This window comes from Strigops habroptila, chromosome 2, assembly GCF_004027225.2.
Source record: "Strigops habroptila isolate Jane chromosome 2, bStrHab1.2.pri, whole genome shotgun sequence".
Lineage (NCBI taxonomy): Eukaryota > Metazoa > Chordata > Aves > Psittaciformes > Psittacidae > Strigops > Strigops habroptila.
Genome location: NC_044278.2, coordinates 116,816,321 through 116,841,580, shown reverse-complemented (window position 1 = coordinate 116,841,580; position 25,260 = coordinate 116,816,321). Strand labels below are relative to the sequence as shown.

The window sequence follows — 25,260 nt, the reverse complement described above, 5'->3', positions numbered from 1 at the left end:
TGCTCCAAGCCCCTGTGTCCAACCTGGCCTTGAACACTGCTAGGGATGGGGCAGCCACAGCTTCTCTGGGCACCCTGTGCCAGCACCTCAGCACCCTCACAGGGAAGAACTCCTTCCTACTATCTGATCTAAATATCCCCTCTGTGACTTTAAAGATATTCCCTCTTGTCCCGTCCCTACAGATCCTTGTAAAAAGTCTCTCTCCAAATTTCTTGTAGGCCCCCCTTGGGTACTTGAAGGCTGCTCTAAGGTCTCCCTGGAGCCTTCTCTTCTCCAGGCTGAATCAGTGACATTTGATTCTCCAGATTTACAACACTGGTGCAGAGCAGCCATTGGGACAGGCTGTGTACTGGTTGCAGACTTTTTCTGTCTGAAGTAAGTGACAAATCAGTCTGAGGGTCCTCACCATGCATATCCTTCAGGCATTTTCAGCTTCTTCTTTGCTGCAAACCCCCAAGGGATGAACTGACAATCAGTCTGACCTGGGACAGCCCTGGCATACATAATCCCACAGATTTCGTCTGAATCTATTTCAAGAACAAATCACCAAACTGAATGTGATAGGAGAGAACGCATATTCTAACAGACACAGCACACATCCTGTACACAGTTTTATAGCTGTCACTTGTCCCAGTGCTGGAGGCCTCTGTCACCTGGAGCTTCCTAGCAGCAAGAAGCTGTTTTTCCCTAAACTGAAGTGCAAAGTTCTTGGTTAAAGGGGGAATTGGTTTGGGAAAAACAGACTGTTATCTCCATCTCTATCTGGCAGGGGCCAAGCATACTAGCTGATACAGTATATCTGGACTAAAAGGGCTGGTTTACCCCTGCCTTACTTGTTCTTTGGGGCTGCTGTGAGAGGGGGGAAAAAAAGAGATATTTAAGACGACAGAAAAATATGTTCCATGGACAAAGAGTGCTGAAAAAGCCCCCACTTCTAATTAATGTACCAAACAGTGTTTCTTGTTCTGCACTGAACAGGAGTCCAGCGTGGGTTTGAACAGATACAGCTTAGCATGCTGCATTAGGATGAATAAACAGGATCTGTGGATGAGAGACGCCTGAATGAAGATTATTGTGGGGACAAACCAAGTTTTAAGCTTTCAGAAGGTCTCCATTTCACTTTGATCCTTGTGAACTGAGTGGAAGCCTTATTAAAGGCCTGTTGAGCCAGAATTTTACTGCATAAAGCATGATCCAGTCACTAATCTTGTCACCAGGAAGGGCCACATATAAAATAAAATACATGAAATAGAAGAGACATAGTTTACCAAAAACCTTCATACCAGTACCATGTATACTAAATTTTCTCTAAAAAGCAGTAAATTGTTTCACCATGTCCAAGTTTGAGTAGGAGGGGAAACATAAGAATTTCTGGTTAGCAGGAAGCCCATACCTATGATCTAGGATTCGGGGATTGAATGGACTCAGGCTGAAGGACAAAATGGGGAAGCCATTTAAAACCAGACTGCATGTGAGACCAGGGGAGGCACAGCAGAGACTGAAATCCTCCAGTTTCCCCAAACCAGAATGAAAATATAAAGCAAGTGCCGTGAGAGGAACATGCATAATGGGAAATAATACCCCTGTGCTCAGCACTGGTGAGGCCACATCTTGAATCCTGTGTTCAGTTCTGGGCCCCTCACTGCAAGAGAGACACTGAGGTGCTGGAGCGGGGCCAGAGAAGGGCAACGGAGCTGGTGCAGGGCCTGGAGCACAAGTGTGATGAGGAACGGCTGAGGGACCTGAGGGGGTTTAGTCTGGAGAAGAGAAGGCTCAGGGGGACCTTATCACTCTCTACAGCTGCCTGACAGGAGGTTGTAGTGAGGTGGGGTCGGTCTCTCCTCCCAAGTTACAAGTGACAGGACAAGAGGAAACAGCCTCAAGCTGCATCAGGGGAGGTTTAGATGGAGATTAGGAACAATTCCTTCCCCAAAGGGTGCTCAGGCATTGGAACAGGCCGCCCAGGGCAGTGCTGGAGTCACCGTCCCTGGAAGTGTTCACAAACTGTGCCGATGAGTCCCTCAGTGCCATGGGTTAGTGGTGGCCTTGGCAGTGCTGGGGTAACGGTTGGACTTGATGATTTTAAAGGTCTTTTCCAATCCAGTTGATTCCATGATTCTATAAACACATCACCACTCCAGCTCTCCTCATCACAGGGGGTCAGTGTCATCACCCTGCTCCTGAAAGGGACTCTAGCTTTAGAAGTCAGCCGGTGCCTTGGCTGCCAAAGGTCCTGCTGAAACATCCATTGAAACGGTGGCATGTGTATTTTGTGCCACTAATCAAACACAAAAGTACTTACAGCGGCTTCCTGGACAAACAGATGACTGAAACCTCTGTTATCGCTGCCTGTATCCCTACTGCAAACAGGGGTGTGTGTTCACACCTCTCAGGTTGCTTGTCACCAGGTAAAGTGAAATACTGACTGTTTTACCTCAGGGCAGCGAGGCAAGCCAAGCCGATACGGACTTCATGTGGGATAGCCGCGTTCCGCTGTGGAGTGAGCCTGCCTCTGCGAGCTTCTGCCCCGCTGAACCCGCCCCGGAGGCTCCCGCTGCACCGAGGACAGGGTCCCACCGCCCCGGTCCCTCAGACACCGGCGACACGGACACGACCGCAGCCCGGGCTGGGCGGCGCAGAGCCCGCCCCGCTCTGAGGGAGGCGGCCCCGCCATTGGCCCGGCGGTGGCGGGACGGGGCTGCCTCTGCCAACGCCGCCGCCTCCCTTCCCCTCAGACGAGTGGGGACGCGGCTGCGGCCGGGACGAGGTAACCGGAGGGACGGGCTGGGGGAGAGCGGAGGGGGCTCTGGGGCTGAGGCGGCGGGGGGCTGTGCCGCCCCGGGCTCGCTGAGGCAGTCCTGAGGGGTTTCGGAAGGTGGAGGGTGTCTTCCTAATTCATATATAAACCTCCACCCGTGCCCGCAGCGCTGGGACAGTGTGGGATGAGCCTGTTGGCAGCTGAGGAGCGCTGGGGTTGCTGTGGCGGGCTTGCGGGGCCGGTTCCCTGAGGGTGGGGCAGAGCTCACCCTGTTCCTAATGCCGGGGAGAAGCGCTGCTTGTCAGTGACTTACCTCAGAAGCGACCCGAGAGCTGGTGTGGAGAAGGGCAGCCTCCCCCTGCAAAGGGAGCCGAGCGCTGGGTTGTTGGAGGGAGCTGCTGCCCGGTGGTGAGAGCCGAGGAGAGGTAAAACCTGCCCGCACCGAGCTTTTGGTGTGGTAAAGGGACTCTCCTCGCTTAAAGAGGGCGCTTAGATCTCAGTTGAGAGATGCTAATCACCTTTGTGTAAGTAAGATGCTAATCACCTTTCATTTCAGAACACTAAATTAATTTCATCTTCCACGCTGTCTCTGGAGTGACTTGTAGAATGGGACCTGGCCCTGAAGTTCAACACACTTAGTTGTGTCTTTCCTGTTTGAGAAGAAGGATCTGTTTTTATCGTTGCCATTGCAGGCTAAAGGTCGCTTAATCTGGGGCAGAAAGTATTTTTGAGCTTTGTCAGAAGTATAAGAGGAGGGGACTTAAACCAGGCTTGACAGGGTGCTCTGAAAATAAACTTCAATTTCTTTGATAATAGAGGCAAAGTGTTGCAAAAAAATATTTATATTTTCATATATCAGAGAATTGGAGCTTTCTGTGATGGAGTATTAAAAGACTGATGAATTAAACCACTTTACCAAACTAATATATAGCAATAATACAGCTTTCCAGCTGTAGTTATCAACAGTCATTATCACTACATTTTCCCAATCAATCACATCTGCAAGTGGTAGTAAATCCAGGAGTGTAGAATGCCATGGAGCTGATGTGCTGTTTAGCACTGGTGACTACAGTTCTTGATGGTTTCAGTTGCCAAAGTCAAAGTAAAGCACTTGAGAGCTCTTTGTCAGGAGAAGCTGGAATCAAAGTGAGCATTTTGTGATTTCCATGGATTACCATCCCTCTTTGCTTATTGTTAGTGCTTTATGCACCTTGCTGCCTCCCTGGAAGAAAAGGGGGTGATCTCATCTGCCTCTCACACAGCTCATATTATTTTGGGGAGTAAGAATTACCCTAGTTTTGCTAGGCATCCCTCTTATTTATTTTGCAAGATGATTCTGGTTTCATCAGACACATCTCTTTGTTCTTTTGGTTTCACCTGACACCTTTGCTCTCATCTTGCACTGTTTGGGCAAGTTCACTGCAAGTCTCTGTCCACTTGCACTTATGTGTTATTCATCTATTTATGCATAGCTATGTAGTAAAATACTACTACTAATGTTACAGTGGCACAAAATGCTTATACGCTGTTACCAAGTACCATATTTTAGTGTGCTTATGTCTAGGTTTAAGGCAAGAAAACAGTAAGCATCTTGCTTAGTCCGATTCTGCCTTATGGGTGCAGCTGGCCCCTGCTTTGACTGTGAGACATGTTCTGGAGTTTTCTGAAGCTGTCATGGGACCTGTCTCATGTTAGAGATTTCCTCCCAGCATCTCTTGCAGCCCAGAATAATGTATCATCAGTTTCACTGTCAGACTTTTAGAATTCAGTGAAATAGGTCCTCAGGTCTTGTTTACTAATGCTGACAAGGGCAGAGCAAACATCACTCCATTGCCCACAAAAATGAATGACAAGAAGGTTGAATTTGTCATTTGTCTAAAGCACTTGGTAAAGACCATGGACAGATATATTCCCTAGAGTAAACTCCTGTTATTCTGCAGGAGACACTTGCCAGATTCCCAGGTGGAAGTACTGCACCGATTTAGTACTTGCAGAAAGCCTTTGATGCTTGCACAGAAGGTGAGATTTTTAACTGCTGCATCTAGAAAGAAGGCTGAACCAGGAAGCTAAACAGTGCCATGAAGTCAAAGGAATTACTTGTTTTCTACCTTATGTTCTTTCCCCTGTGCTCATGACAGAAAGGAATAGGAGAGAATGAAAAAACCCGAACAACCTAACAAGAAAGTGTATTTGCAAAGAAACATAAAAGAAATTCATAGTGTCTCTGTAGGAAAAAAGGTTTTAATTTTATTTTTCTTTAATTAAAGTGCTGGTTCTGTCCTACTGAAGTCAGCCTTTAGTCAATAGTGACTTGTTTTGAACCAGACTCTTCACCCAGGATGGCTGCCTGACAGATAACTACTAAAAGCTGTTGGTAACCTTCTGGTGCTTAATAGCTCTTGCATTTGAAATCAGCTTACTTAGGTTGCTCATAAATCAATTTAAGGAGGCTCCTTAGTTTGTTCTTCCACTTCCAGAGCACTTATGCTTTATGATATGTCAAGCCAGTACTGTTGCATTTGCTATATTGGCAGTCTCCAGTCCTTTAGCTTATTTGGGCATAAAGTGACAGCTGATTTTAACGGACTTATTCATGCTTCATTCTTCTGGTAGGGTGTCATTCCAACTCACCTGGGTACAGTAACTCCTTGTGCTAGATTCTTACTTAGATGGTATAAGGTTTCCTTGCTATATGTAACTTGATTCTGTTTATTGCACTGACAGCAACAGGAAGAGATATAATGTATGTGTGAGGAGGAAAAGAATACTTCTCTCTTCTTATTTTATAGCTCTTTATCTGGATGATAACGCCAGACTATATTTTTAACCTGAATCCTGCTTGGTATCCTGTGTGTATACAGCAAATTAATGAACAACTTGATAATTGGTTTTCCTCTACCTTGATATATACTCCTTTTCCTCTGAATCTTCTGAAAGTAAGTTTTCCTTTCTTAGAAAAGAAAGGCTTTAGACCATCAAAGAAAAGAAGGGCTTTAGCCATCTTAGAAATGGCTTTAGACCATCACCTTTTTAGATGTTAAGATCTGCCTCCATGCTTTTCTTCCCTACTGAATTTAAATGGCTTATGTGATTCAAAAATAGCATTCAAAATAGAACATCAGTTACGAAAAATTAAGGGTGAGTTTAAAAAATCCTGTGTAATTGTCACTTTAGGCACCATAAGCAGGTTCATGTCTAAGTCCTAGGCAGAAATCTATCAAACAACCAGAACTTTGAGTTCAGCCTGGAGAAAAGAAGGCTCAGGGGAGACCTTAGCACCATGTTCCAGTAATTAAAGGGTGGCTATGAAGAAAATGGAGTGTCCCTTTTTACAAGGAATCACATGGAAAAGACAAGGGGTGATGGGCACATTGGGGACATTCCAACTGGATGCAAGAGGAAAGTTTTTCCCAATGAAAACAATCAGCCATTGGAATAATCTCCCAGGGAAGTGGTGGATTCCCCAATGTTGGACACTTTTAAGTTTCAGCTGGACAAGGTGCTGGGACATCCAATCTAGGTCATGCTTTGGCTAGAAAGGCTGGAGCAGATGATTCTTGAGGTCCCTTCCAACCTGGGATTCCATGATTCTATGAAGTAGTGAGCCCCTGACCTATTGCAGTCCTGCCCACATACAACTGTTACAGCCTTTCTTTTGCCTGCTGAATTTTCAGGTTGCCTGTATTTCACTTGGGTATTGGATGAATGTGTAGCTTGAGTTGGGTTTTTTGTGTTGTGTTTGGGGTTTGTGTTCTGTGTGTTTGGGTTTTTGTTTGTTTGGGCTTTTTTTAAGCCTGGGGTAACTTATGTTAGTGGAAATGTCATTAATTTGTCTTGTTCCACAGTGATTACAGAACTTCTTTGGAGATAAGAGACCTGGATTAAAAATTAATACCCCTGGGTTACTCTTCTGTTCCCTTTGCTCTACTAGAACTAGACTGCTGTGTAGTGTAGCCAGGAGTGCAGGGCTGGGTGGATGGGGAGGGAAGTCGAGAGAGAGAGTTTGACTTGTGATGTGGTGGCCTGACTGAAAGTGGACCTGCCTTCCTGTTTCTGCTTGCAAGGCAGTGACATCCCTTTAAACTAACAGTCATTCTGTGAGACAGGGGGTGTCATCCTGGTAGTGCAGCCCCAGGAAGGGTTAAATTGGTGGCTGGTACCAATTGACAGGCTGAGAAAGTTGGGGCCATTCAGCCTAGAGAAGGAAAGCTGCGTGGAGACCTGATAGAAGGCTTCCAGTATTTGAAGGGGGCTACAAGGATACCAGAGAGGGACTCTTCATCAGGGACTGTAGCGACAGGACAAGGGGTGATGGGTTTAAATTGAAACGGGGGAAATTCAGGTTAGATATAAGGAAGAAGTGCTTCCCTGTGAGGGTGCTGAGGCGCTGGCACAGGGTGCCCAGAGAAGCTGTGGCTGCCCCATCCCTGGCAGTGTTCAAGGCCAGGTTGGACACAGGGGCTTGGAGCAACCTGCTCTAGTGGAAGGTGTCCCTGCCCATGTTGGGGGGTTGGAACTAGGTGATCTTAAGGTCCTTTCTAACCCAAACCATTCTATGATAAGTGAAACCTTCAGGGATGTGAGTTTGGATCCTCTTGGGTTAAGTAATTTTGGGGGCTCTGGGTTTGGCTGTTTCCTGCAGAGCTAACACCTTGCCTAACTGTGCCCATAGAGAATGAGCCACTCCTGCAAAACTAAATACCTGTTCAGGGACAGGCGTTGTACTCCAAACCCCAGCCTCAAAACTCTACTGAGAAAATTCCAGTCACAACTTCTGCTCCTTCTGACCTATTCCTGTGCTATTCAGCAGCATCTATAGGGCAATTCCCACTCACGCACATGACTTGACACCACACCTCATGCAATACAACTGTAGACTGCTACAGAAACTGTTCCCTGCTCCTTGCTCGTGTAGCAACTGGGCTGAGTTCTCCCTGTGCCCTTTTAGGTTCCTCACATCATAGTGCATCTTGCTTTTTGGATCTGGCCATAAATATTCAGTGAAACTGGTACCAGTCAGGGAAAAGATTGGGCTTTGCGTGATCCAGCCCAGGCCAGCAGTACAAACAATCTCCTGAGTGAAGTTTTCATGGCTAATAGACTTCCTGTTATTCCTGCCGTTTAATATCACTATTAAGGAGGACTGATATTGCTGCTTGTTGGTTTCAGCTTAGCCAGGATCAACCTGCTAGCAGCTGGAATGTTTGTATTATGGGGCTATCCATTAAAACATCTTTGTGCATGGGAAGATGATTGATTTTCCTCTTCATAGGGAGCTATAGTAAGCTTTTTTTAACTTATCTATTAAAAAAGCCACCAATAACCCTGAAATAAAAACTTCATTGCAAAGGTTAATTTTGGTGGCTGAGATGAGACCTGATTGTGACTATTCTATGTGCAGACTAGCTAGCTCTTCTTAACCACCCTCTTTAGTTATTGTTTCTATGACTCCTAAAGAACATTTTATTTCCCTCTGGCACCTGGTTTCTGCTGGTGATTGGATTCTGTGTAAGGTCCTGCTTTCAGGGAGGTGTTTGCCTCAGCACCAGATAATTTGACTCAAGCTTCCTTAGTAGCCTTCAGATTACATCAGTTATTAGGTGGCTAATTTTAACCTTAAAGACTTGCACTAGTGAGTGTCTAAAGTCAGTGGTTAGTCAGTCATCTCCTGAGAAAGGACAGCCAAAGGGCTTGTTTTGTTCACTGGCTCTTTGTGCAGGGTAGTAATCAGTTAAACAGAGCTGTACTTACAATAAGAAGTTGCTAGATGAAAAGTAGGGGGGCTGCAGTGACAAATGAGAGTGATTTAGGTGAGAAGGGATGACTCTGTTTCCCACAGCTACTTGTTCATACTGGTTCTTGTGTCTGAGAATGATAGACACAATTGCCTTCTGCAACGCTCTGTGTGGTCTCAATTTTGTGCTGGGCTAAGGCAAAGCTGCTCTGGAGCTGAGATTAGTGTCTGCCATCAGAGGAGGCAAAGATGACTTAAAATGTTGCCCTCTTGATTTGGCACTTCTCTGCTCAACCTATACCACTGTATTGTGCATCCTCCTGCAGAGGAAATGTGCTGCCACCGGTGAGTGAGGATTTGGTTGTGGCAGTGCTTTAGTGATGCATAAAAGGGGCAACCTATTAACCCTTGGTTTCCTAGTTTTACAAACATGGAAAATCAGTGTGGTGGTGGCTGTCCTTGCTCAACTAGCTCATCAACTCCACTCAAAGGAGGAGTGAGAGTAGGGACACTCTAGTAGTTAAGTCACAGGGGTGCAACAGATACTGACTAATGGATTCCCCTAACAATGAGATAAAGATTATCAGAGAAGTCATGTGGACAGGCTTTGAAATGAACTTTTTCTGGTGTTTCTTCAGAAACTGTATACTTAAGAGTCTTCCTGTTTTGGGGTCTGAGACTGAAACTGCTCTACAAACCCTTACTGTCAGCTCAGCAGAGTGAGCATTAGTCCAAGTAAATAATTGAACACAAAACCCATGTTTGCTGTTTGTACCATGGAATCATAGAACGGTTTGGGTTGGAAAGGACCTTGAGATCATCCAGTTCCAACCCCCTGCCATGGGCAGGGACACCTCACACTAGACCATGTCACCCAAGACTCTGTCCAACCCGGACTTGAACACTGCCACGGATGGAGCATTTATCATTTCTTTGGGCAACCTATGCCAGGGCCTCACCACCCTCACAGTAAAGAACTTCTTCCTTAGATCTAACCTAAACTTCCCCTCTTTCAGTTCAAACCCATCACCCCTTGTCCTATCGCTGCAGTCCCTGTTGAAGAGTCTCTCTGTAGCATCCTTGTAGCCCCCGTCAGACACTGGAAGCTGCTCTGAGGTCTCCACGCAGCTTCTCTTCTCCAGGCTGAACAGCCCCAACTTTCTCAGCCTGTCTCCATACAGGAGGTGCTCCAGCCCCTGATCATCCTTGTGCCCTCCTGGGGACTTTTCATGTTGAGGACACCAGAACTGCACACAGTATTCCAATAAATTTCTTTGCACCAGTGCTGGTAGCCCCTTAATAAAATCTTGTTAGAAAGCCTGCATTAAGCAAAGAGTCCAACTACACAGGGACTGCATAAACTGCAGCTCAGTTCTTTGCTTTTAGATAGCAAAGATTATCTAGCAAGATGCAGGAAGTGTGTCACTTCCCAGCAGCCACTGGTAGGAAATACTTGTTCATTACTCACACTGTTTTGCCCACTTCCATTCTAGAGTGTTATAATTGCCACAACAGAGTCCTGGCTAAAAAGTACCCAAGTACCTGCTAAATAGTAGGAGAGCAAGGAAGTAGGGTAAGGGTGGGATAATTCCCCTGAAGTCTCCGATATTTAAACTTGGAATAATATTTGGATCATTGTAACTTTGATTTGCTTTAGGCTAAGATTTGCTAAAACCAAGAACACCACATTTAACAACAGGGATTTTTACCAGTTCCACAGCACTGCTCTTTGACCATCCATATGAAGGGAAGAAGTGTGTCAGATCATCATACGTATGGTCAGGAGATTACTTCCCACCAAGCAATCAGTGTGCTTCCAATCTCTCTGAAATGTTTTAGTACTTTACTTGAATTTGTGCTCAAACAAGACATGAAATCTGGACCCTGAGTGGTTCTAGTGACATGAAGAATAAGAAAGTACCAATGGGAGCTTGTGTCTTGCAAGCCTCCGCCACCCCTTCTGCTTTTAAAGGCAGTCTAGTCCCAATGTGAAGGGAGATGAGAATAATTGTTACAGAACAGACAGTGTTCTGCCTTCAGCCATCCAGAGGACTGAGCCACCTTCATTATTACATTTCAAGTCTCTTACCCTGAGAAAACAGTCTTTGTGTTGTAACTCCTGATATTCTAACTCTTGCTGTTGAATTAGCAACTTAGAAGAATGAAGTTCTTGTGAAGGAGCTGTTATGAATTCAAACAAAGTACCTGTTGGGAATAAACCACAACAAAGTGCCAGTGGTATGAAGAGCTAGAAAATACAAGTGGATTTGAAGAACTTCAGAATTTATAATGAAAGAATGCTGATGTGAGTGCTAGTAAATTGCTGGAATCTCTAATTTTGAGGCTGCTTCAAATCTTACTTCTTTTTGAGTAGTTTTATACTTATGGTAACGTGAAATAAATGGCATCTATACTTAGTCTGACAAAGAGTGTTCACAGGGAAAAGAAAAATGTAGGCTTGTTTCTCTGAGGCTTCTCTTTAATTTACAAACCTCTTATCCCAGAGACCACATCCTCTTGAAACTACTGGCCTAATGGTTATATACCATAATAGGTACATGGTTATATACCATAATAGGTACATGGTTATATACCATAATAGGTGCAGAGATTGACATTCCTGGGCCCTGCTGCCAATATCCAAGCCTTAGGAAAGAACTGGCATGCTGCCATATGTGATTAGAGGGATTAGGCCACAACCAAAACAAATGAGTCCTTTCTCTTCCAATTTTCAGTTGTTAACTTTTATCCTCTTTCTGTTCTTAATGTTTTGCTGTCTTGGTCAGAGTCAGTTCTGTGTAAAACACAACTATTATTTGCCTCTATAGTCTTCAAAGTGACTTCTTACCAGAAAAGGATAGAATTAAACCCCAGGCAGAGGCCTGTGGACCAGCAGAGAAGTTGTTCCTGGAGAGAAGTGGAATTCTTCTCAAGTGCTTTTATTGCTCTGGTTGCATTTCTTCCTCTTCCAGCTGCCTGAAGACCATTGTATAAGGCTGCCAGCAACAGTATGTTAAGATTGCAACCATTCTGCAGGCTGAAACCATCAGGGATCATTTTGCTGCTGTTGAGGAAGGGTAAGGTGTGAGCAAGGCTTTTTTATCGGGCTAAAATGAAGCACTGCTGTGTTTGTAAGAGCAACTTCAATGCTGCCTTATTATAGGTATCCCCTACTTGTGCAAAGGTCCCTGTTCCATCAACACTCCCTGCTTCACAATGGGATAGATAAAAATTTTTCTACCTCCCCCTGACTAAACATACCTGTTGGCAAACACTGTTTCCTAGCCTAATCTCAGCCTGCTGGAAATACAATATGCTGTGTACACCTCACCGTTATCATTGGGAAAATGCTCTCATAACACCTCTTGAAAGAGCAGCTGGACTAGCTGCAGATACAGGTGTAGAATCATAGAACCACAGAACGGTTTGGGTTGGAAAGGACCTTAAGATCATTCAGTTCCAGCCCCCTGCCATGGGCAGGGACACCTCACCCTAGACCGTGTTGCCCAAGGCTCTGACCAACCTGGCCTTGAGCACTGCCAGGGATGGGGCATTCACAACTTCCTTGGGCAACATGTGCCAGCGCCTCACCACCCTCACAGTAAAGAACTTCTTCCTTATATCCAACCTGAACTTCCCCTGTTTAAGTTTAAACCTGTTACCCCTTGTCTTATCACTACAGACCCTGGTGAATCCTGGATGATCTCTTCCCTTCTGGCCCTTCAAGAATTAAAATGACAACAGCCTTTCTTTTATTTGTTTCAAGTTCTTGTCCTGCCCATTGCAAGGAACCATGTTTAAAACTCTCCTGGAGGGTGACTTAAGCCCTTTAAGTGTTTTTTCTCCACTGCTCAAACTGAAATCCATCATCCCCTGATCTTCTGTACAAATATGTTCATGACCATCTTAAACTGCTTGTGCTTGTGCCAACACTGGCATTTAGCTCAATTAGCTGTTCTCTCTTCATGGGATTTGCCTCATGTATTTACAGACAAATTATGTTCTGCAAGCCTTACACAGTGTTGAGTTACCCATGACTCTTGTACTTAAATGTCAGTGGAGAATCAGATTTGTTCAGGAGAGTGTGATGATGTGTGTGGTGTTATTACAAAGCTCTAGCTTGTAGGACTCATAGTTAAAGGTATTGTTACTGCCTAATGTGACCTCCCAGGGGCCAATTCTGCAAAGCTTTTACTGCTCTTCGTGTTCTCTTTGGCTTCCTTGCTTCAAAGAAAAGGTTTATTATTTCCTGAGCATGGGTGCAGGCCAAACATAGTTACTTCTCTTCTGAGTTTCTCTGCAGATGCAAGTTGTTATATTACATAATTCCATTTATCTGTCTTCCTCAGCTTCCTGTTGCCTTATCTCTGGACTTCCAACTCATCCTCCTTGCTAGTGCTGGTATGTTGTAGCAGTGGAGAAATTAAGTTAGGAAAACGTGTAGCTTTCAAATGCATAAACCCAAACCCTCTCTTTTTAAGAGTCAATAGGCTACTTGTAATTGAATGCTTTATGGGATGAAGATCATCGTAGAATGGTTTGGGTTGGAAGGGACCTTAAAGCTCATCCAGTTCCCACCCCCTGCCATGGGCAGGGACACCTTCCACTAGAGCAGGTTGCTCCAAGCCCCTGTGTCCAACCTGGCCTTGAACACTGCCAGGGATGGGGCAGCCACAGCTTCTCTGGGCACCCTGTGCCAGCGCCTCAGCACCCTCACAGGGAAGAGCTTCTGCCTCAGAGCTCATCCCAATCTCCCCTCTGTCAGGTTAAAGCCATTCCCCTTGTCCTGTCCCTACAGGCCCTTGCCAAAAACCCCTCTCCAGTTTTCTTGTCAACCTGTAAGGTGTGAGCCCCTGCTCAGGCAAGCCTGTGGGGTAACTGTTCAACTAAAGGAGTTGGCACAAACAGGGGTGTGAAAGCAGTCAGAAGTGTGGGCTTGGCTGTCACCTTCTTCCTCTTATTAGAAGACATTGGCTGCGAGACAGATTCGCTGGAGCAGAGCTCCAGCAGCTTAAGTCTACTGTGCAAGAAGCACTTGAAATGTGATTTTGCAATGTAAATAAAGGCCATTATGAGGTTTCTGCATGCAAAAGGAAGTCTGGTTGATTTGGCTGGAGCAGCTGACTCTGGGGTTCTGCTGTTTGTTTTCTGATCCTGTTGAAGAACTTCATGTCAGCCACGACAAACTACTCCAACCTCTTCCTTGCCTCTCCCGTATTACACCCCACAGGTATACACCGAGTAAGAACTTTAGAATCTAAACTAGGATTGTGGCACATCTTAACTCGATACCTCATGATGTTTGGGATGCAGCATTTGAATTAATATTCCCCTTTTGTACTTGGGAGAAAGCAGCAGGGGAGGCAAAAACTGCTCTCTGTAGGGTAAGCCAGTTTGTGGACAAGGTTGTCTTACTGTTATCACTTGTGTTCTAGAACAGTCTCAAGCCTTACTTAACAGAGTTGAGGTGTACAACTGCCTGAGAGGCTTTGAGGAATTCTAGAAGATAAAGTTGTTGGATGAGATCCTGGCCTAAACCATTGGGAATTTGTGAGCAGCTTAAGAGTGTGTGTGGGGAAACTATATTTTGAGTCTTCTTTCTGTTCCTTTTATTACCAAAACAGAGATGCTTTCATGTATGAGTTAAATCAAACATAATTTCATGTTCCTGTTTATTACATGGATTAGAAGTCTCTTATGAGAGGGAAGATTTTTGGTGTGGTTTCACTTGAATTCAAGGTTTAAGGAAAAACTCATGCCAAATATCCCAAGACTCACCAGTGTCAGTCTATAGCACATCACAGCCTTTCTCCAGACTTCAGTCAACGTGGTATTTCTCTCTGTTTCCATGATTTAATCAGCCTGATGTGGATCTTTCAGTCTTATTTCAGTCTGAAAACTTGCCTGGCAAAGGAAAACTTCAAACTTGCAGTGGCACCAAACCAGCTGTTGAGACTTCTCGGTTCTTCTTGGCTTGTTATAGGGGCTTTTATGAGGAAAAATGTGTCAAAAAAGAATTGAGCTTGGGGGGTGGTAGTGGGTGACTTGAAGAGGAGGAAGGCATTGATTATAGACTTTAAGTCAGAAGTTTTTAATTGTTGGAATGTGCTTGGAATCAGTTCTAACAACCTTTTGCAGCAAGGCAGCCTTGCACTGACTTGTATCTGTGCATCTCCTGAGGCTGAGAGTTCATCACACAGAGAAAGAGGGTTTCTTGTTTGTGCAGAGCCTAAAATCTGCTCTGGTTTTAGTTAGGGGCTGCGATGTTTCTTTGGTTGCCCAAAGAAGTGGTAAATGCTCCATCCCTGGCAGTGTTCAAGGCCAGGCTGGACAGAGCCTTGGGTGACATGGTCTAGTGTGAGGCATCCCTGCCCATGGCAGGGGGGTTAGAATTAGATGATCTTAAGCTCCTTTCCAACCCAAACCAGCCTGGGATTCTATAATTGTTTGAGATACTGTTATATCAACCTCATGGCACAAAATCACAACGACACTCATGGAGGAGATAAATATGGCTGCTAGACATAACCACATGGAGAAGGTGGTAGGGGGATACCTTTAACCTGGCTGCAGCTGCCTTCCTCATCTGCAGGAAACTTTGAGAGATGAAGTTGCCTTTGAGTAGCACCAGTGTCTTGTTTTGATCTCCTGGTTGAAGCCTGTGGCCAGGGGAGCAAGAGCAATGGCTCGTTGCATGATGTTGGTGCTCCTTAGCTCAGTACAGTGCCAGCATCCTGCCTGCCACATGGCAGATACCAGACTGAGGGAGCCTGAGACAGACACACGCAAACCTAAAGGGTGGTTGTGATGGGAGCTGCCTAATAGGGATCTGCCCAATACCAACATCTGCTTCTCTTCTGTCTCTCACCAGGTTTGTCACTAGGGATGCTTCTAACAGTAAATTCAAGCTATTTCATTTCTTTGGCTTCATTACATCCATGGGGCTGTAACCTAGAGGCATTACTCTAGATACAGCTGGCTCCCTGTTTCCCGCTCCCCACACCCCCCACCATGTCTTTGAGGTTTTTGGGAAGAAGTTTGTCTTTGACAATTGGGATTGCCCTGTAAGTGAATAGTCCTCTGGAGCCATGGCCTATAAAAGAGGCAAAACAGTTTCTTTAATTACTGTTTGTAAATGCAGTTTGGTTTCAATAAAGCAGTGAGGTTCATGTTACTGCCTGACTTCTAATTCCACATACTCCAGATGGTTATGTAGAAATTGCTTCCTATTTATTCCATATGTTCCGTAGGACAGTGATTGGGCCCGCATGGGATCACATTCCTCACATAATTATACACTATTAGTGGTAAAACGTAAGTAAAAGTTACATTTGTATCTTGTAAATGAAGTCGTATTGCAGCCTGTGACAACCTTGACTTTCTTTCCCAAAGGAGGGTCAAGAGGAAAGAGAAATGACTTGAGTGGTTCCCTCTTGAGCTCAAGGTAACTTGTCAGAACAACATAACAGCTCTGACTCCATGCAACCCCTAACAGCAGCTTCTAGGAAGTTTAGAAGGTTTAATGTAAGAAACTTGCTTTTGCAAACCTGGTACCTGACCTTTCAGTGTGGAGTTTGTGTGTGTTTGAGGGAAAGAGGATTTTGGTCAAGTCTGTTATAGAATTCCCATTTGAGGGGATTCTGAGGAAATAATCTCTTAAACCTGTTGCTTTTGGTTCTGAGTAGCATGTGAGAAGCTTTGTCACAAATAGACAAAATCCTGCAGGAAGAGACATTGCGCTGGTTTGAGAACATGCTGCCTAAGTCTTGAGCTGGAGCAACAAATTCCTCCAACACATTCCGAGCCTCCTCCCGTCTCACTGCTGCAACATGTTACATTTGGCAGGGTTCCCACAGCTTCCGCTGGGTTTTTTCCTCTAGGGCTTGTGATGTCTCCTGCCTTTCTGATCTCCTGGAAGGGGAAAGGAGTCTGAACACTTGGAGTGGGAAGGCAGGTACGGAGGGCAAGGCATGCATGAGGGGAGCAGGATCCGAAAGTTCAATGGCTTGTCCTAATGGGGTCATTCTTTTCTTCTGGTTGGTTGGTGACTTGCCAAAAATGATGTCCTAGAAATGTGCTAATAAACAAACCAGCATGGCAAGCTGGTGAGTGGTAGCCCAAGTGCTTGTTTTCCCCCTTTTTCTATTCCTGGAGTTCAAGCAATCTTCCTTTAAATAAGCAAAATCCAACTTCTAGCGCTTGTGAAGACAGCTCATGGAGTGATCCGAGTGCTGGCAGGAGGTGAATGCTGCGCATGCAGCTTGTGCTGCCTCACCCTGTTCACTGCTTCATTGTGAATCAGGGCTGAAAGCAGCAGTGGCTTTTTCTCCATGGTACCTGGCTCTTGTCTGTCCATGTATGATAGCCACAGACACAGATTTCTTGTGTGCTCTTCAATGTGATGTCAATACTTGTGACCACATGTTGGGTTTTTACTTTAAATGAATGGAAGAAGTGTTCTTGATTTGTTTTGTTCTGTTTCTCCTTCCCTATCCCCTAAATTGTTCTGCTGCCTTAAAGAACAACTTAAAATGGATTTATTTTAACATGTCGTCATTTGAATGAGACTTGATTCTGTGTTTTAGGGTGTGAGTTGTCATGTTGGAAGGGAATATTTTCATGGCCACCTCGTTCAAGAGGCCTGTAAAACAGGTTTGACTTGAAGTGACCATTTGAACTTCACAAAGTAGTTTAATCACACTGCAAAACTTGTTTCTTTTAATTAAAAATGCATACATAATCTACTTCCCTGATCCCTGATATTCCAGCTTGTTCTTCCTTGTCTCTTTTAGGGGATGTTTTGTTTGTTCTTTAACCCTGGATATGCTGGGCCAGTGAACAGTTACTCCACGAAGCAGAGCTGAGTGGACAAGCTGGGAAGACATCATTCTAATGGCGAGTGGGAATGCAACACTTCCGCCAAAGCCTCTCATCTAGGGAAGCATGCACATCCAAGAAAGCAACATTTGGGGCTCTTTAAACCACTGACTGTAACTTGGTCCAGCTTTCTCAGTGCCTCCTGAAGAAGACTTTTCTTCTGTACCTTTAAAGCAGCCTACAAGACTATCCTCTCCAGCAGGATTTAAGAGCTTCCTGGACACTCTACCCTACACACACACAACAAGATGATTGACCTAAGCTTCCTAACAGAGGAGGAACAAGAGGCAATAATGAAAGTGTTGCAACGGGATGCAGAGCTTAAAAGAGTTGAAGAAGAGAGAGTCAGGTAAGAGATCCAGCATCCTTGGTTGTCCTGGGAGGACTTACACAGTTCATACACCACATTACTCGGAGCATAGGAGTAAATAAAACCAGTTGTTGCTAAGGGCCCCATATTGCGCAGTTTATGTGGTTTGGAGGTTTTTACTCTGGACTAGATTTAGCACACACTCTGGATGAAATGCCTCAAACACACAAATGATTCACTGCTGGCCAAAAGGCCAAGTGTTGATTTGGACCCCTATGATTCCCTCAGGCCAAGCACAGCTGGTACACATCTGGCTTGATATGTGGCTGGCTTGGTTTCCTCAGAACAGCATTCAGTTTGCAAGTACCAAAACCTCTGCAAACTGAACTAATGTGAAATAAGTGAGATTTGGTCCAAGGGGAGCACCCCAAACAAAAAAAGTCAGTATGGATGCAGTCAACAGTAGGTCTGAATGGTGAAGTTATACCTTAAATACATGGAGCGTTGCACCTGCAGTCCAGAGGAGGTACCAGCACTCTGCTCATTACCAAGAGATGTCCTTGCAATTGTGGTTAAAGCAGAAAATTGCTCCCAGTTTTCTTTGTGGTGGCACAGATGGAGCAATGTGGGGTTATTCTGGAGTGTTTTCTGTGCTGGGAGGTTTTCCTAGAGCTACTATTAGGGTAATTGCCATGAATAGAAATGCATGCATGGAAAGCAGCATTGCCCAGATGGCTGTGAGAAAGCCATGTACACAGGTATAAATAGCACTCAAGTAGTGGTTTCACCTAATACAGATAGCTACCTGCTCAAGAATGAGGACTATAGTAGTCAGCTTCTTTTTTTGTGAAGAGAAGTATCCATTACAGGGTCCACAAAATGACAAGTGGCCACATAATGAAAAATGGAGCCTTAGATGCTGAAAGGTCAAAGTGCTGTAACACAAATTGATGTTGGAGGTCTCTGCTTGGGCAGAATTTTCATAGAATCACAGACTGGTTTGGGTTGGAAAGGACCTTAAGATCATCCAGTTCCAACCCCCTGCCATGGGCAGGGACACCTCACGCTAGACCATGTTGCCCACGGCTCTGTTCAACCTGGCCTTGAATACTGCCAGGGATGGAGCATTTACCACTTCTCTGGGCAACCTGTGCCAGGGCCTCAGCACCCTCACAGTAAGGACTTTTTCCTTAGATCTAACCTGAACTTCCCGTTTCAGTTTGAACCCATCACCCCTTGTCCTATCACTACAGTCCTTGATGAAGAGTCCATCCCCAGCATCCTTGTAGCCCCCTTCAGACACTGGAAGCTGCTCTGAGGTCTCCACGCAGCTTCTCTTCTCCAGGCTGAACAGCCCCAACTTTCTCAGCCTGTCTTCATACGGGAGCTGCTTCAGCCCCTGATCATCCTCGTGGCCTCCTCTGGGCTTGCTCCAACAGCTCCATGTCCTTCTTCTGTTGAGGACACCAGAACTGCACACAGTCCTCAAGTGGGGTCTCATGAAATCAGAGTAGAGGGGCAGGATCAAATTTTCTCTCGCTGACTCAATAAATCTCCAGGATTCTTCCTCGTAAAGACCTGTATTTCCTGTTTAAATGCTTTGACATTATTTCAACCATGACCATCTGTGATGCTTCTCTTCTCCCTCTGTGTGGACATTCCCTACCCTACAACTGAAGCACTTGTCCCAAGAGCAGCCTTCATTTGCTGAGTAGCTTCTGCAGCCTTGAGGTGGTTTGGTCAGTGTGCAGTCAGCATGTTGTTGAGTTATTCCTTTTGCTCCTTTCAGAGTAAGAGCACTAAAGGGCAAACTAGTAGCTTCTCCTGGTTAACAGTGCTGCTTCTCTCAAAGTATTTAGTTCACTGAAGACTGAAGGTAAAATCATTACAGGCAACACTCCCAATTCTTTTTCCCTGCTATCTTAATGCAACCTGAGGAGGTGTTTTCACCACGTAGTTTTGTCTCCTGCTTCAAAAAGCAGAAAACTGGCTTTGCTGTAACAGAATGGATGTTTACTGACTTTAGTCTTGGAATGATGCATCAGTGCCAGGTCTGAGAGTGCTCAGGGAAAGTAATTGGAGATGTGAGCTTGAAAACAGTATGTGGGGAAAGGAACCCTTCCTGGAACAGATTAAATCAAAAAGCCACTCTCAGTAGTGGTCTGAAAGGGCTGTTGACAAGTATTTTTGTCTGTGAAACTTCTCTTTGGTCTCTTGTAATTGTAGTTCAAGAGGGTGTGGTGGAAAATGGAAGGGACTGCAGGTTGTGGCAGCCTGTAATCACCATGTTTCTCGACAATAAAATGTCTCTTCTGGCTTCTGAATATTAGAACTTCTGAGAAGCTGGAAGCTTACATCTGAAACTGATGTTTCTGCATAGATGTGGCACAGGGAGCTTGCTTTTGACATATTGAAACACTATCCACATTGTATCTCCAGCCAAGGAGATTCAATGTTTTAGTTTGAATTCCAGGCCTTGCACACCTGGAAGATTCCAAGAGCTGGGATTGAATGTCATCACACAAACATCACACCCTAACAAAGTGCGTTTGTGTCTCTATATAATGGAAGCCTTTTAATGAGGTCGTTTTCCCTCTAGAAGGAGTTCTGAGGCTTGGAGGGTGTTCTCAGTCATCTGTGCCATGTTCCTGGAGCGTGGACAAACCGGTAAAATGACAAAACCCTCTTTGAGCAGCTTCCTAGTGGAATTTTACAGCACCTGATGGAGTTCCCTCTTTGCAAACTGCTCCTGATGTTACTTACCTGTTGTAAGACCGTGTTGGTTAGAGTGGCCCATGCAGCCTTCTTGAGCACTCTGCTTTAATCCCTGGTTTGTTCAGCACTAGACTAGAAGCTGGTTTTCAGCATATTCAGCTGTGAGGGTGCTGAGGCGCTGGCACAGGGTGCCCAGAGAAGCTGTGGCTGCCCCATCCCTGGCAGTGTTCAAGGCCAGGTTGGACACAGGGGCTTGGAGCAACCTGCTCTAGTGGAATGTGTCCCTGCCCGTGGCAGGGGGTTGGAACTGGATGAGCTTTAGGTCCCTTCCAACCCAAACCAGTCTGTGATTTTGTTGTTTTTGCCCTTATTTCTGTCTGCTATACCCTGCTCCAGCTGGGATCCAGGTATTGAACACAAGTGGGCTGAGCACATAAATGAATTCCCTGGCAGTAGCTTCAGCATAGCCTCTAACTCTTTATACAGCTGTATAGCTCAAAACTAACACAGTTTCAGGCCCTTTCTGGAGACAGGAACAGCAATATCTGTCTTGTGAAGTTCTGGAGTGTGGCTGAGTGACTCTCCTGTGGTGGAGCGGGTGGCCCCTGGCACCGGGGTGTCTGAGGCACAAAGCTGCTGTGGTTGCCTTTGTGACAGCATTCCCTGGGCCCTTCCCAGCAGAAGCTGGCAGTGCTGCTGTGGGCCATGCTGGGGATTGTTTGCTCCTTGTGTAAACCGAGGAGGCAATGACAGGGGAAGTTCTGATGCGGAGTTGTTTGTGTGGTGGGTGGTGACTGCTGGCTGCCATACCCCTTAATACATACATTGGTGTGGCACTGCAAAGATGTTGCTTGGGATGGGATATATTTAAGGTGTTGGGGTGAGCTGAATCATGGCTGGGGGGGAACCAGACTTATGGCTGTAGTGTGACAATGACATTGAGAATGCATTCTTAAAATCTTCATTAAATACCTTTCTGTTAGATGTAACAGGTTTGAGGATGTGCTTAACAGAGGCAAGGTTCTTGGTGAAGATGGTTTTAGACATGGGTGCCAGTTCAAGTTTAAAGGGATGATTGAGGGTGGAAGAGTTCAGAGAAGCTTTCTTGGAGGTGCTGTCAAGGCCAACCTCACTTATGAAGAGCATTACCCCTTATCTACCAGGCTGAGAGAACTGGGCTGGTTCAGCCTGGAGAAGAGAAGGCTCCTTAAGGGGAGACCTTAGAGCAGCTTCCAGTGCCTAAAGGGGCTACAAGAAACCTAGAGGGGGGCTTTTGATAAGCCCTGTAGGGACAGGACAAGGGGAATGGCTTTAACCTGCCAGAGGGGAGATTGAGATGAGCTCTTAGGCAGAAGCTCTTCCCTGTGAGGGTGCTGAGGCGCTGGCACAGGGTGCCCAGAGAAGCTGTGGCTGCCCCATCCCTGGCAGTGTTCAAGGCCAGGTTGGACACAGGAGCTTGGAGCAACCTGCTCTAGTGGAAGGTGTCCCTGCCCGTGGCAGGGGGCTGGAACTGGATGAGCTTTGAAGTCCCTTCCAACCCAAACCAACCTGTGATTCTATGATCTGTAGATTAATAAACTGCACAACCTTATTTTGTTGTTTCTTCCATGAGATGCTCTCTTCCTTTGTAACTTGTGTTCATATAAGGACCTTTGTGTAACCTATGGAAAAAATGACACTATCTTTCCAGTGCACGTTTGGAATGTGTGTGTAAAACCAGTGCCATATGAACAACCTAAAGAGGCACCTTCTGAGGTTGATCATACCAGGGACTTTGGATGTACTAGTCAGTAGGTATAATGCTTATGGTCAGAGTGTCTGCATGAGGGTGTGTGCTTGGAGATTGCCTTCAGCCGGACCAAGGACAACCTCTAAGCTCTTTCCTCGTCCCTATGGTTGACTCATTTCTTTGTAGCTGGGCAGATGTGCTGAAGGAGACAATGTCCATCATCACATCTTGAACATCCTGCAGTACTCCTCCAGAGGAGGATAAGCCAATGCTTGTCTGCTGCCTCTTCTTTCCTTCTTTCCTTTGCTTGGCTTTGTGCAGTAGCTGCATGAGATGAAGCAGCTCAGAGGCATTTCCCATTGCCAAAGACAGATGGGATCCAGCACATCAGTTCAGCAACAGCCTTTTTCAAATCTATGAAACTTGGTCTGTGGTTTTTTCCTTTTTTTTAGCTTTAGCAGTTTAAAAATGGATAAGGATAAATGGATAAAGGATATCTGAGAGATTTGGCAGGAATAAAAGCACCAAGTGGCACTCACTGATTTCTCAGGCATGCAAGTACCTAAATACACCCAGAGGAGGATGTTCCTCTTTGGGCTGTAAGGAGCACCTGGCCAGGTGGAAGAGATTCAGCTCATGTCTTTGGGATTAATTCCCCCTTACAGATATTGTTTAGCACAAATATGACTTTCCAGGAAATAGAGTAATTTTATCCTCTAGCAAAACGTGCATGCTGTTGTTTCTCCTTTTTAACAAAGCCAAGTGACATAAGAATGACTGTGGGTTTGGTGGGGAGGTTTCTTCTTGTTCTCCAGAGATATAGTTAAAAAAACCCTCAAAACATAACAAACCAAACCCACCCTGTTCTGAGCAAACTCCTTTCATGCCTAAGTCTCCATTTGTCACTAGACAAACATAAACCAAGGGGGTATATATCCTCCAGAAAGCTTTTCTGCATCCTCTGTGGTTTCTGCCAGGTTCATCAGACCAAAGTAACAGTGAGCTGCCCTGCCTCCAACCACCTCGTGAAGAGCTAAAAAAAGCAGGAAAAAGTAGGAAAAGCAGGACTGTTCTCATCTTAGTCTGGTGAGGTAACTGGGGTTAAAGAAGAAACCCTACATATACTGGTCTTGGTAGCAGATGTAGCATCGAACTATACTTGTATCCTGGTTTTGGCTGGGATAGAGCTAAGGAAACTATTGAAACCAGGACAACAGGGAACCGGGCTGATACCTTTGCTTCTCAGTATTGATTGCTAACTTGTCTACTGGTAGCAGATGGATTATTTTAACTGGATGATGCTTGTTTGGAATAGCCAGCAAAACAGGGGGGGATGGACCTTATTTTGCATGGTGGAAGAGTGTGCTTAAGGGAAAAAGTGGATACTAATAAGGCTTTTTAACCTCTGATTTGAGTACTGCCTCAGTAAGCACAGTTTTCCCTACAGTAAAAACAATGTCTTGATAAGATCTATCTCATGTTCATACCTGGGACTGTGTTTTATTACTGAGTGCCAAACTGAAGCCTTTGTCTCCAGAGGAGATTAGTCTTGATTCGTAGCTCACTTGAAATGCTCCAATGCAGCCTATTCCTTAGCACAGCATCCATTTCTTGGAGATGCCCTTGCTGGTAGTGTGGAGAAAGCCATGATGCAGGCTCTTCTGCTCCCTTACAGTTGCTTGTATGTGTCCTGTGGGTTGTCATTTCATCAGGGCTGGTTTATGCTTCATACACCTACTTTTAAAGCCTATAAAGTGCTGGGGACACTGTGTGAGCAGAACCTATGAGTGAATGCACATACTCTCTAGCAACCTCTCCTCCTCAGATCCAGGTAATCCTGTACTGCTGTCCAGGCTGACTCTAATAGCCAAGGTGTATCATCACAGGATAGCTGCTTCTTCAGAGTGAAGGGTTTCTTGTCTGGTTGGTTTTGGTTTGGTGTTTTTTAACATGGCAGGTTTATTTGGGCTGTGTATGAAGAGGAAGGCGAGGCAGTGGGGAGCCTCTATGCAAATCCTTTAAAACAAGCAGACAAACTAAACAGTGGGAAGCTGTTCAAGGAATGAAACACATGGAAGCCAATAGAAACTGCGAGGGCTGACAGACCTTGGAAGACTCCTACCTCCTGTGCTCTGTAACCTCAGCACTTGTGCTGCAGGTTTCCTGAATGGAATGAAGTTAAGCTTCCATAGAGTTAGAAACACCTAAACGAGTTGACATACTCTATGTGTCTGCCATGGGAGTATCTGATTACATGATTTAGAACATCTCACTTGTAAAATAAAGCTTACTTCAAACTCGGCACTGCAACTACTAGTAGAATAAGTCTGAGTGCTAACTGCAGGTGACATAGGAGACAAGCATATAAAAATGAAGGGCTCCATCTTCAGTGCAGGATGTATCTATGGTTGAAATGAAAGATGGGGACACCATGCTAGTCTGATGCCCCATGTGTGGCCATCTTCTCAGAGAGAAATTATGTATAGCAGGGTTAATCTGGCCAGTGTGTTTCACAGCCACTTGCTCAGCACCAAGGTTGGGATCATAGTTTTGGTTCCAGATTCTGGTGGAGCCCATATTTCAATGGGCAACAGAGCTGTCTGCTTTCCCCTCTTCCTCTTCTAAAATTTCTTGTCTTGTCTCACACCTACAAGCATTTAATTCATTCATTCTAATGCTCCAGGCCTGGATATGTCTGTCTTGCCTTCTGACTTCAGAATAAATGTCAGGTTGTCTTGTTAGTCATCAAGACTTTTGCTGACTGCAGCCTGGTTAGTTTTCCAGGCATCCAAAACCAAGACACTACCTGAGATTAATTCATCAGAGGATTGTTAATAGGCCTCTAGTAACAGTCCCACAATTCACACATAAAATGGAAGAACATGTATGACTAGAGTGGGTCCAGAGGGAGCTGGAGGGGCTCTGCTCTGGAGCCAGGCTGAGAGAGCTGGGCTGGTTCAGCCTGGAGAAGAGAAGGCTCCTGAAGGGGAGACCTTAGAGCAGCTCCAGTGCCTAAAGGGGCTCCAGGAAACCTGGAGAGGGGCTTTGGACAAGGGCCTGGAGGGACAGGACAAGGGGAATGGCTTTAATCTGCCAGAGGGGAGATTGAGATGAGCTCTGAGGCAGAAGCTCTTCCC

At 45.4% G+C, this 25,260-nt stretch overlaps 1 protein-coding gene across 2 annotated transcripts in view; it reads left to right on the top strand.

Moving 5' to 3' along the window:
* The first annotated feature begins 2,672 nt into the window (after nt 1–2,672).
* The window catches only part of SYTL2 (synaptotagmin like 2), a 57,779-nt gene continuing 35,191 nt past the window's right edge, over nt 2,673–25,260 (top strand). For both annotated transcript variants that reach the window (XM_030477032.1, XM_030477031.1), the window contains exons 1-2: nt 2,673–2,767; nt 17,285–17,718. In XM_030477032.1, the coding sequence (XP_030332892.1) occupies nt 17,618–17,718 (101 nt within the window). In that variant the 5' untranslated portion in view covers nt 2,673–2,767; nt 17,285–17,617. The remainder of the gene's footprint in view (nt 2,768–17,284; nt 17,719–25,260) is intronic.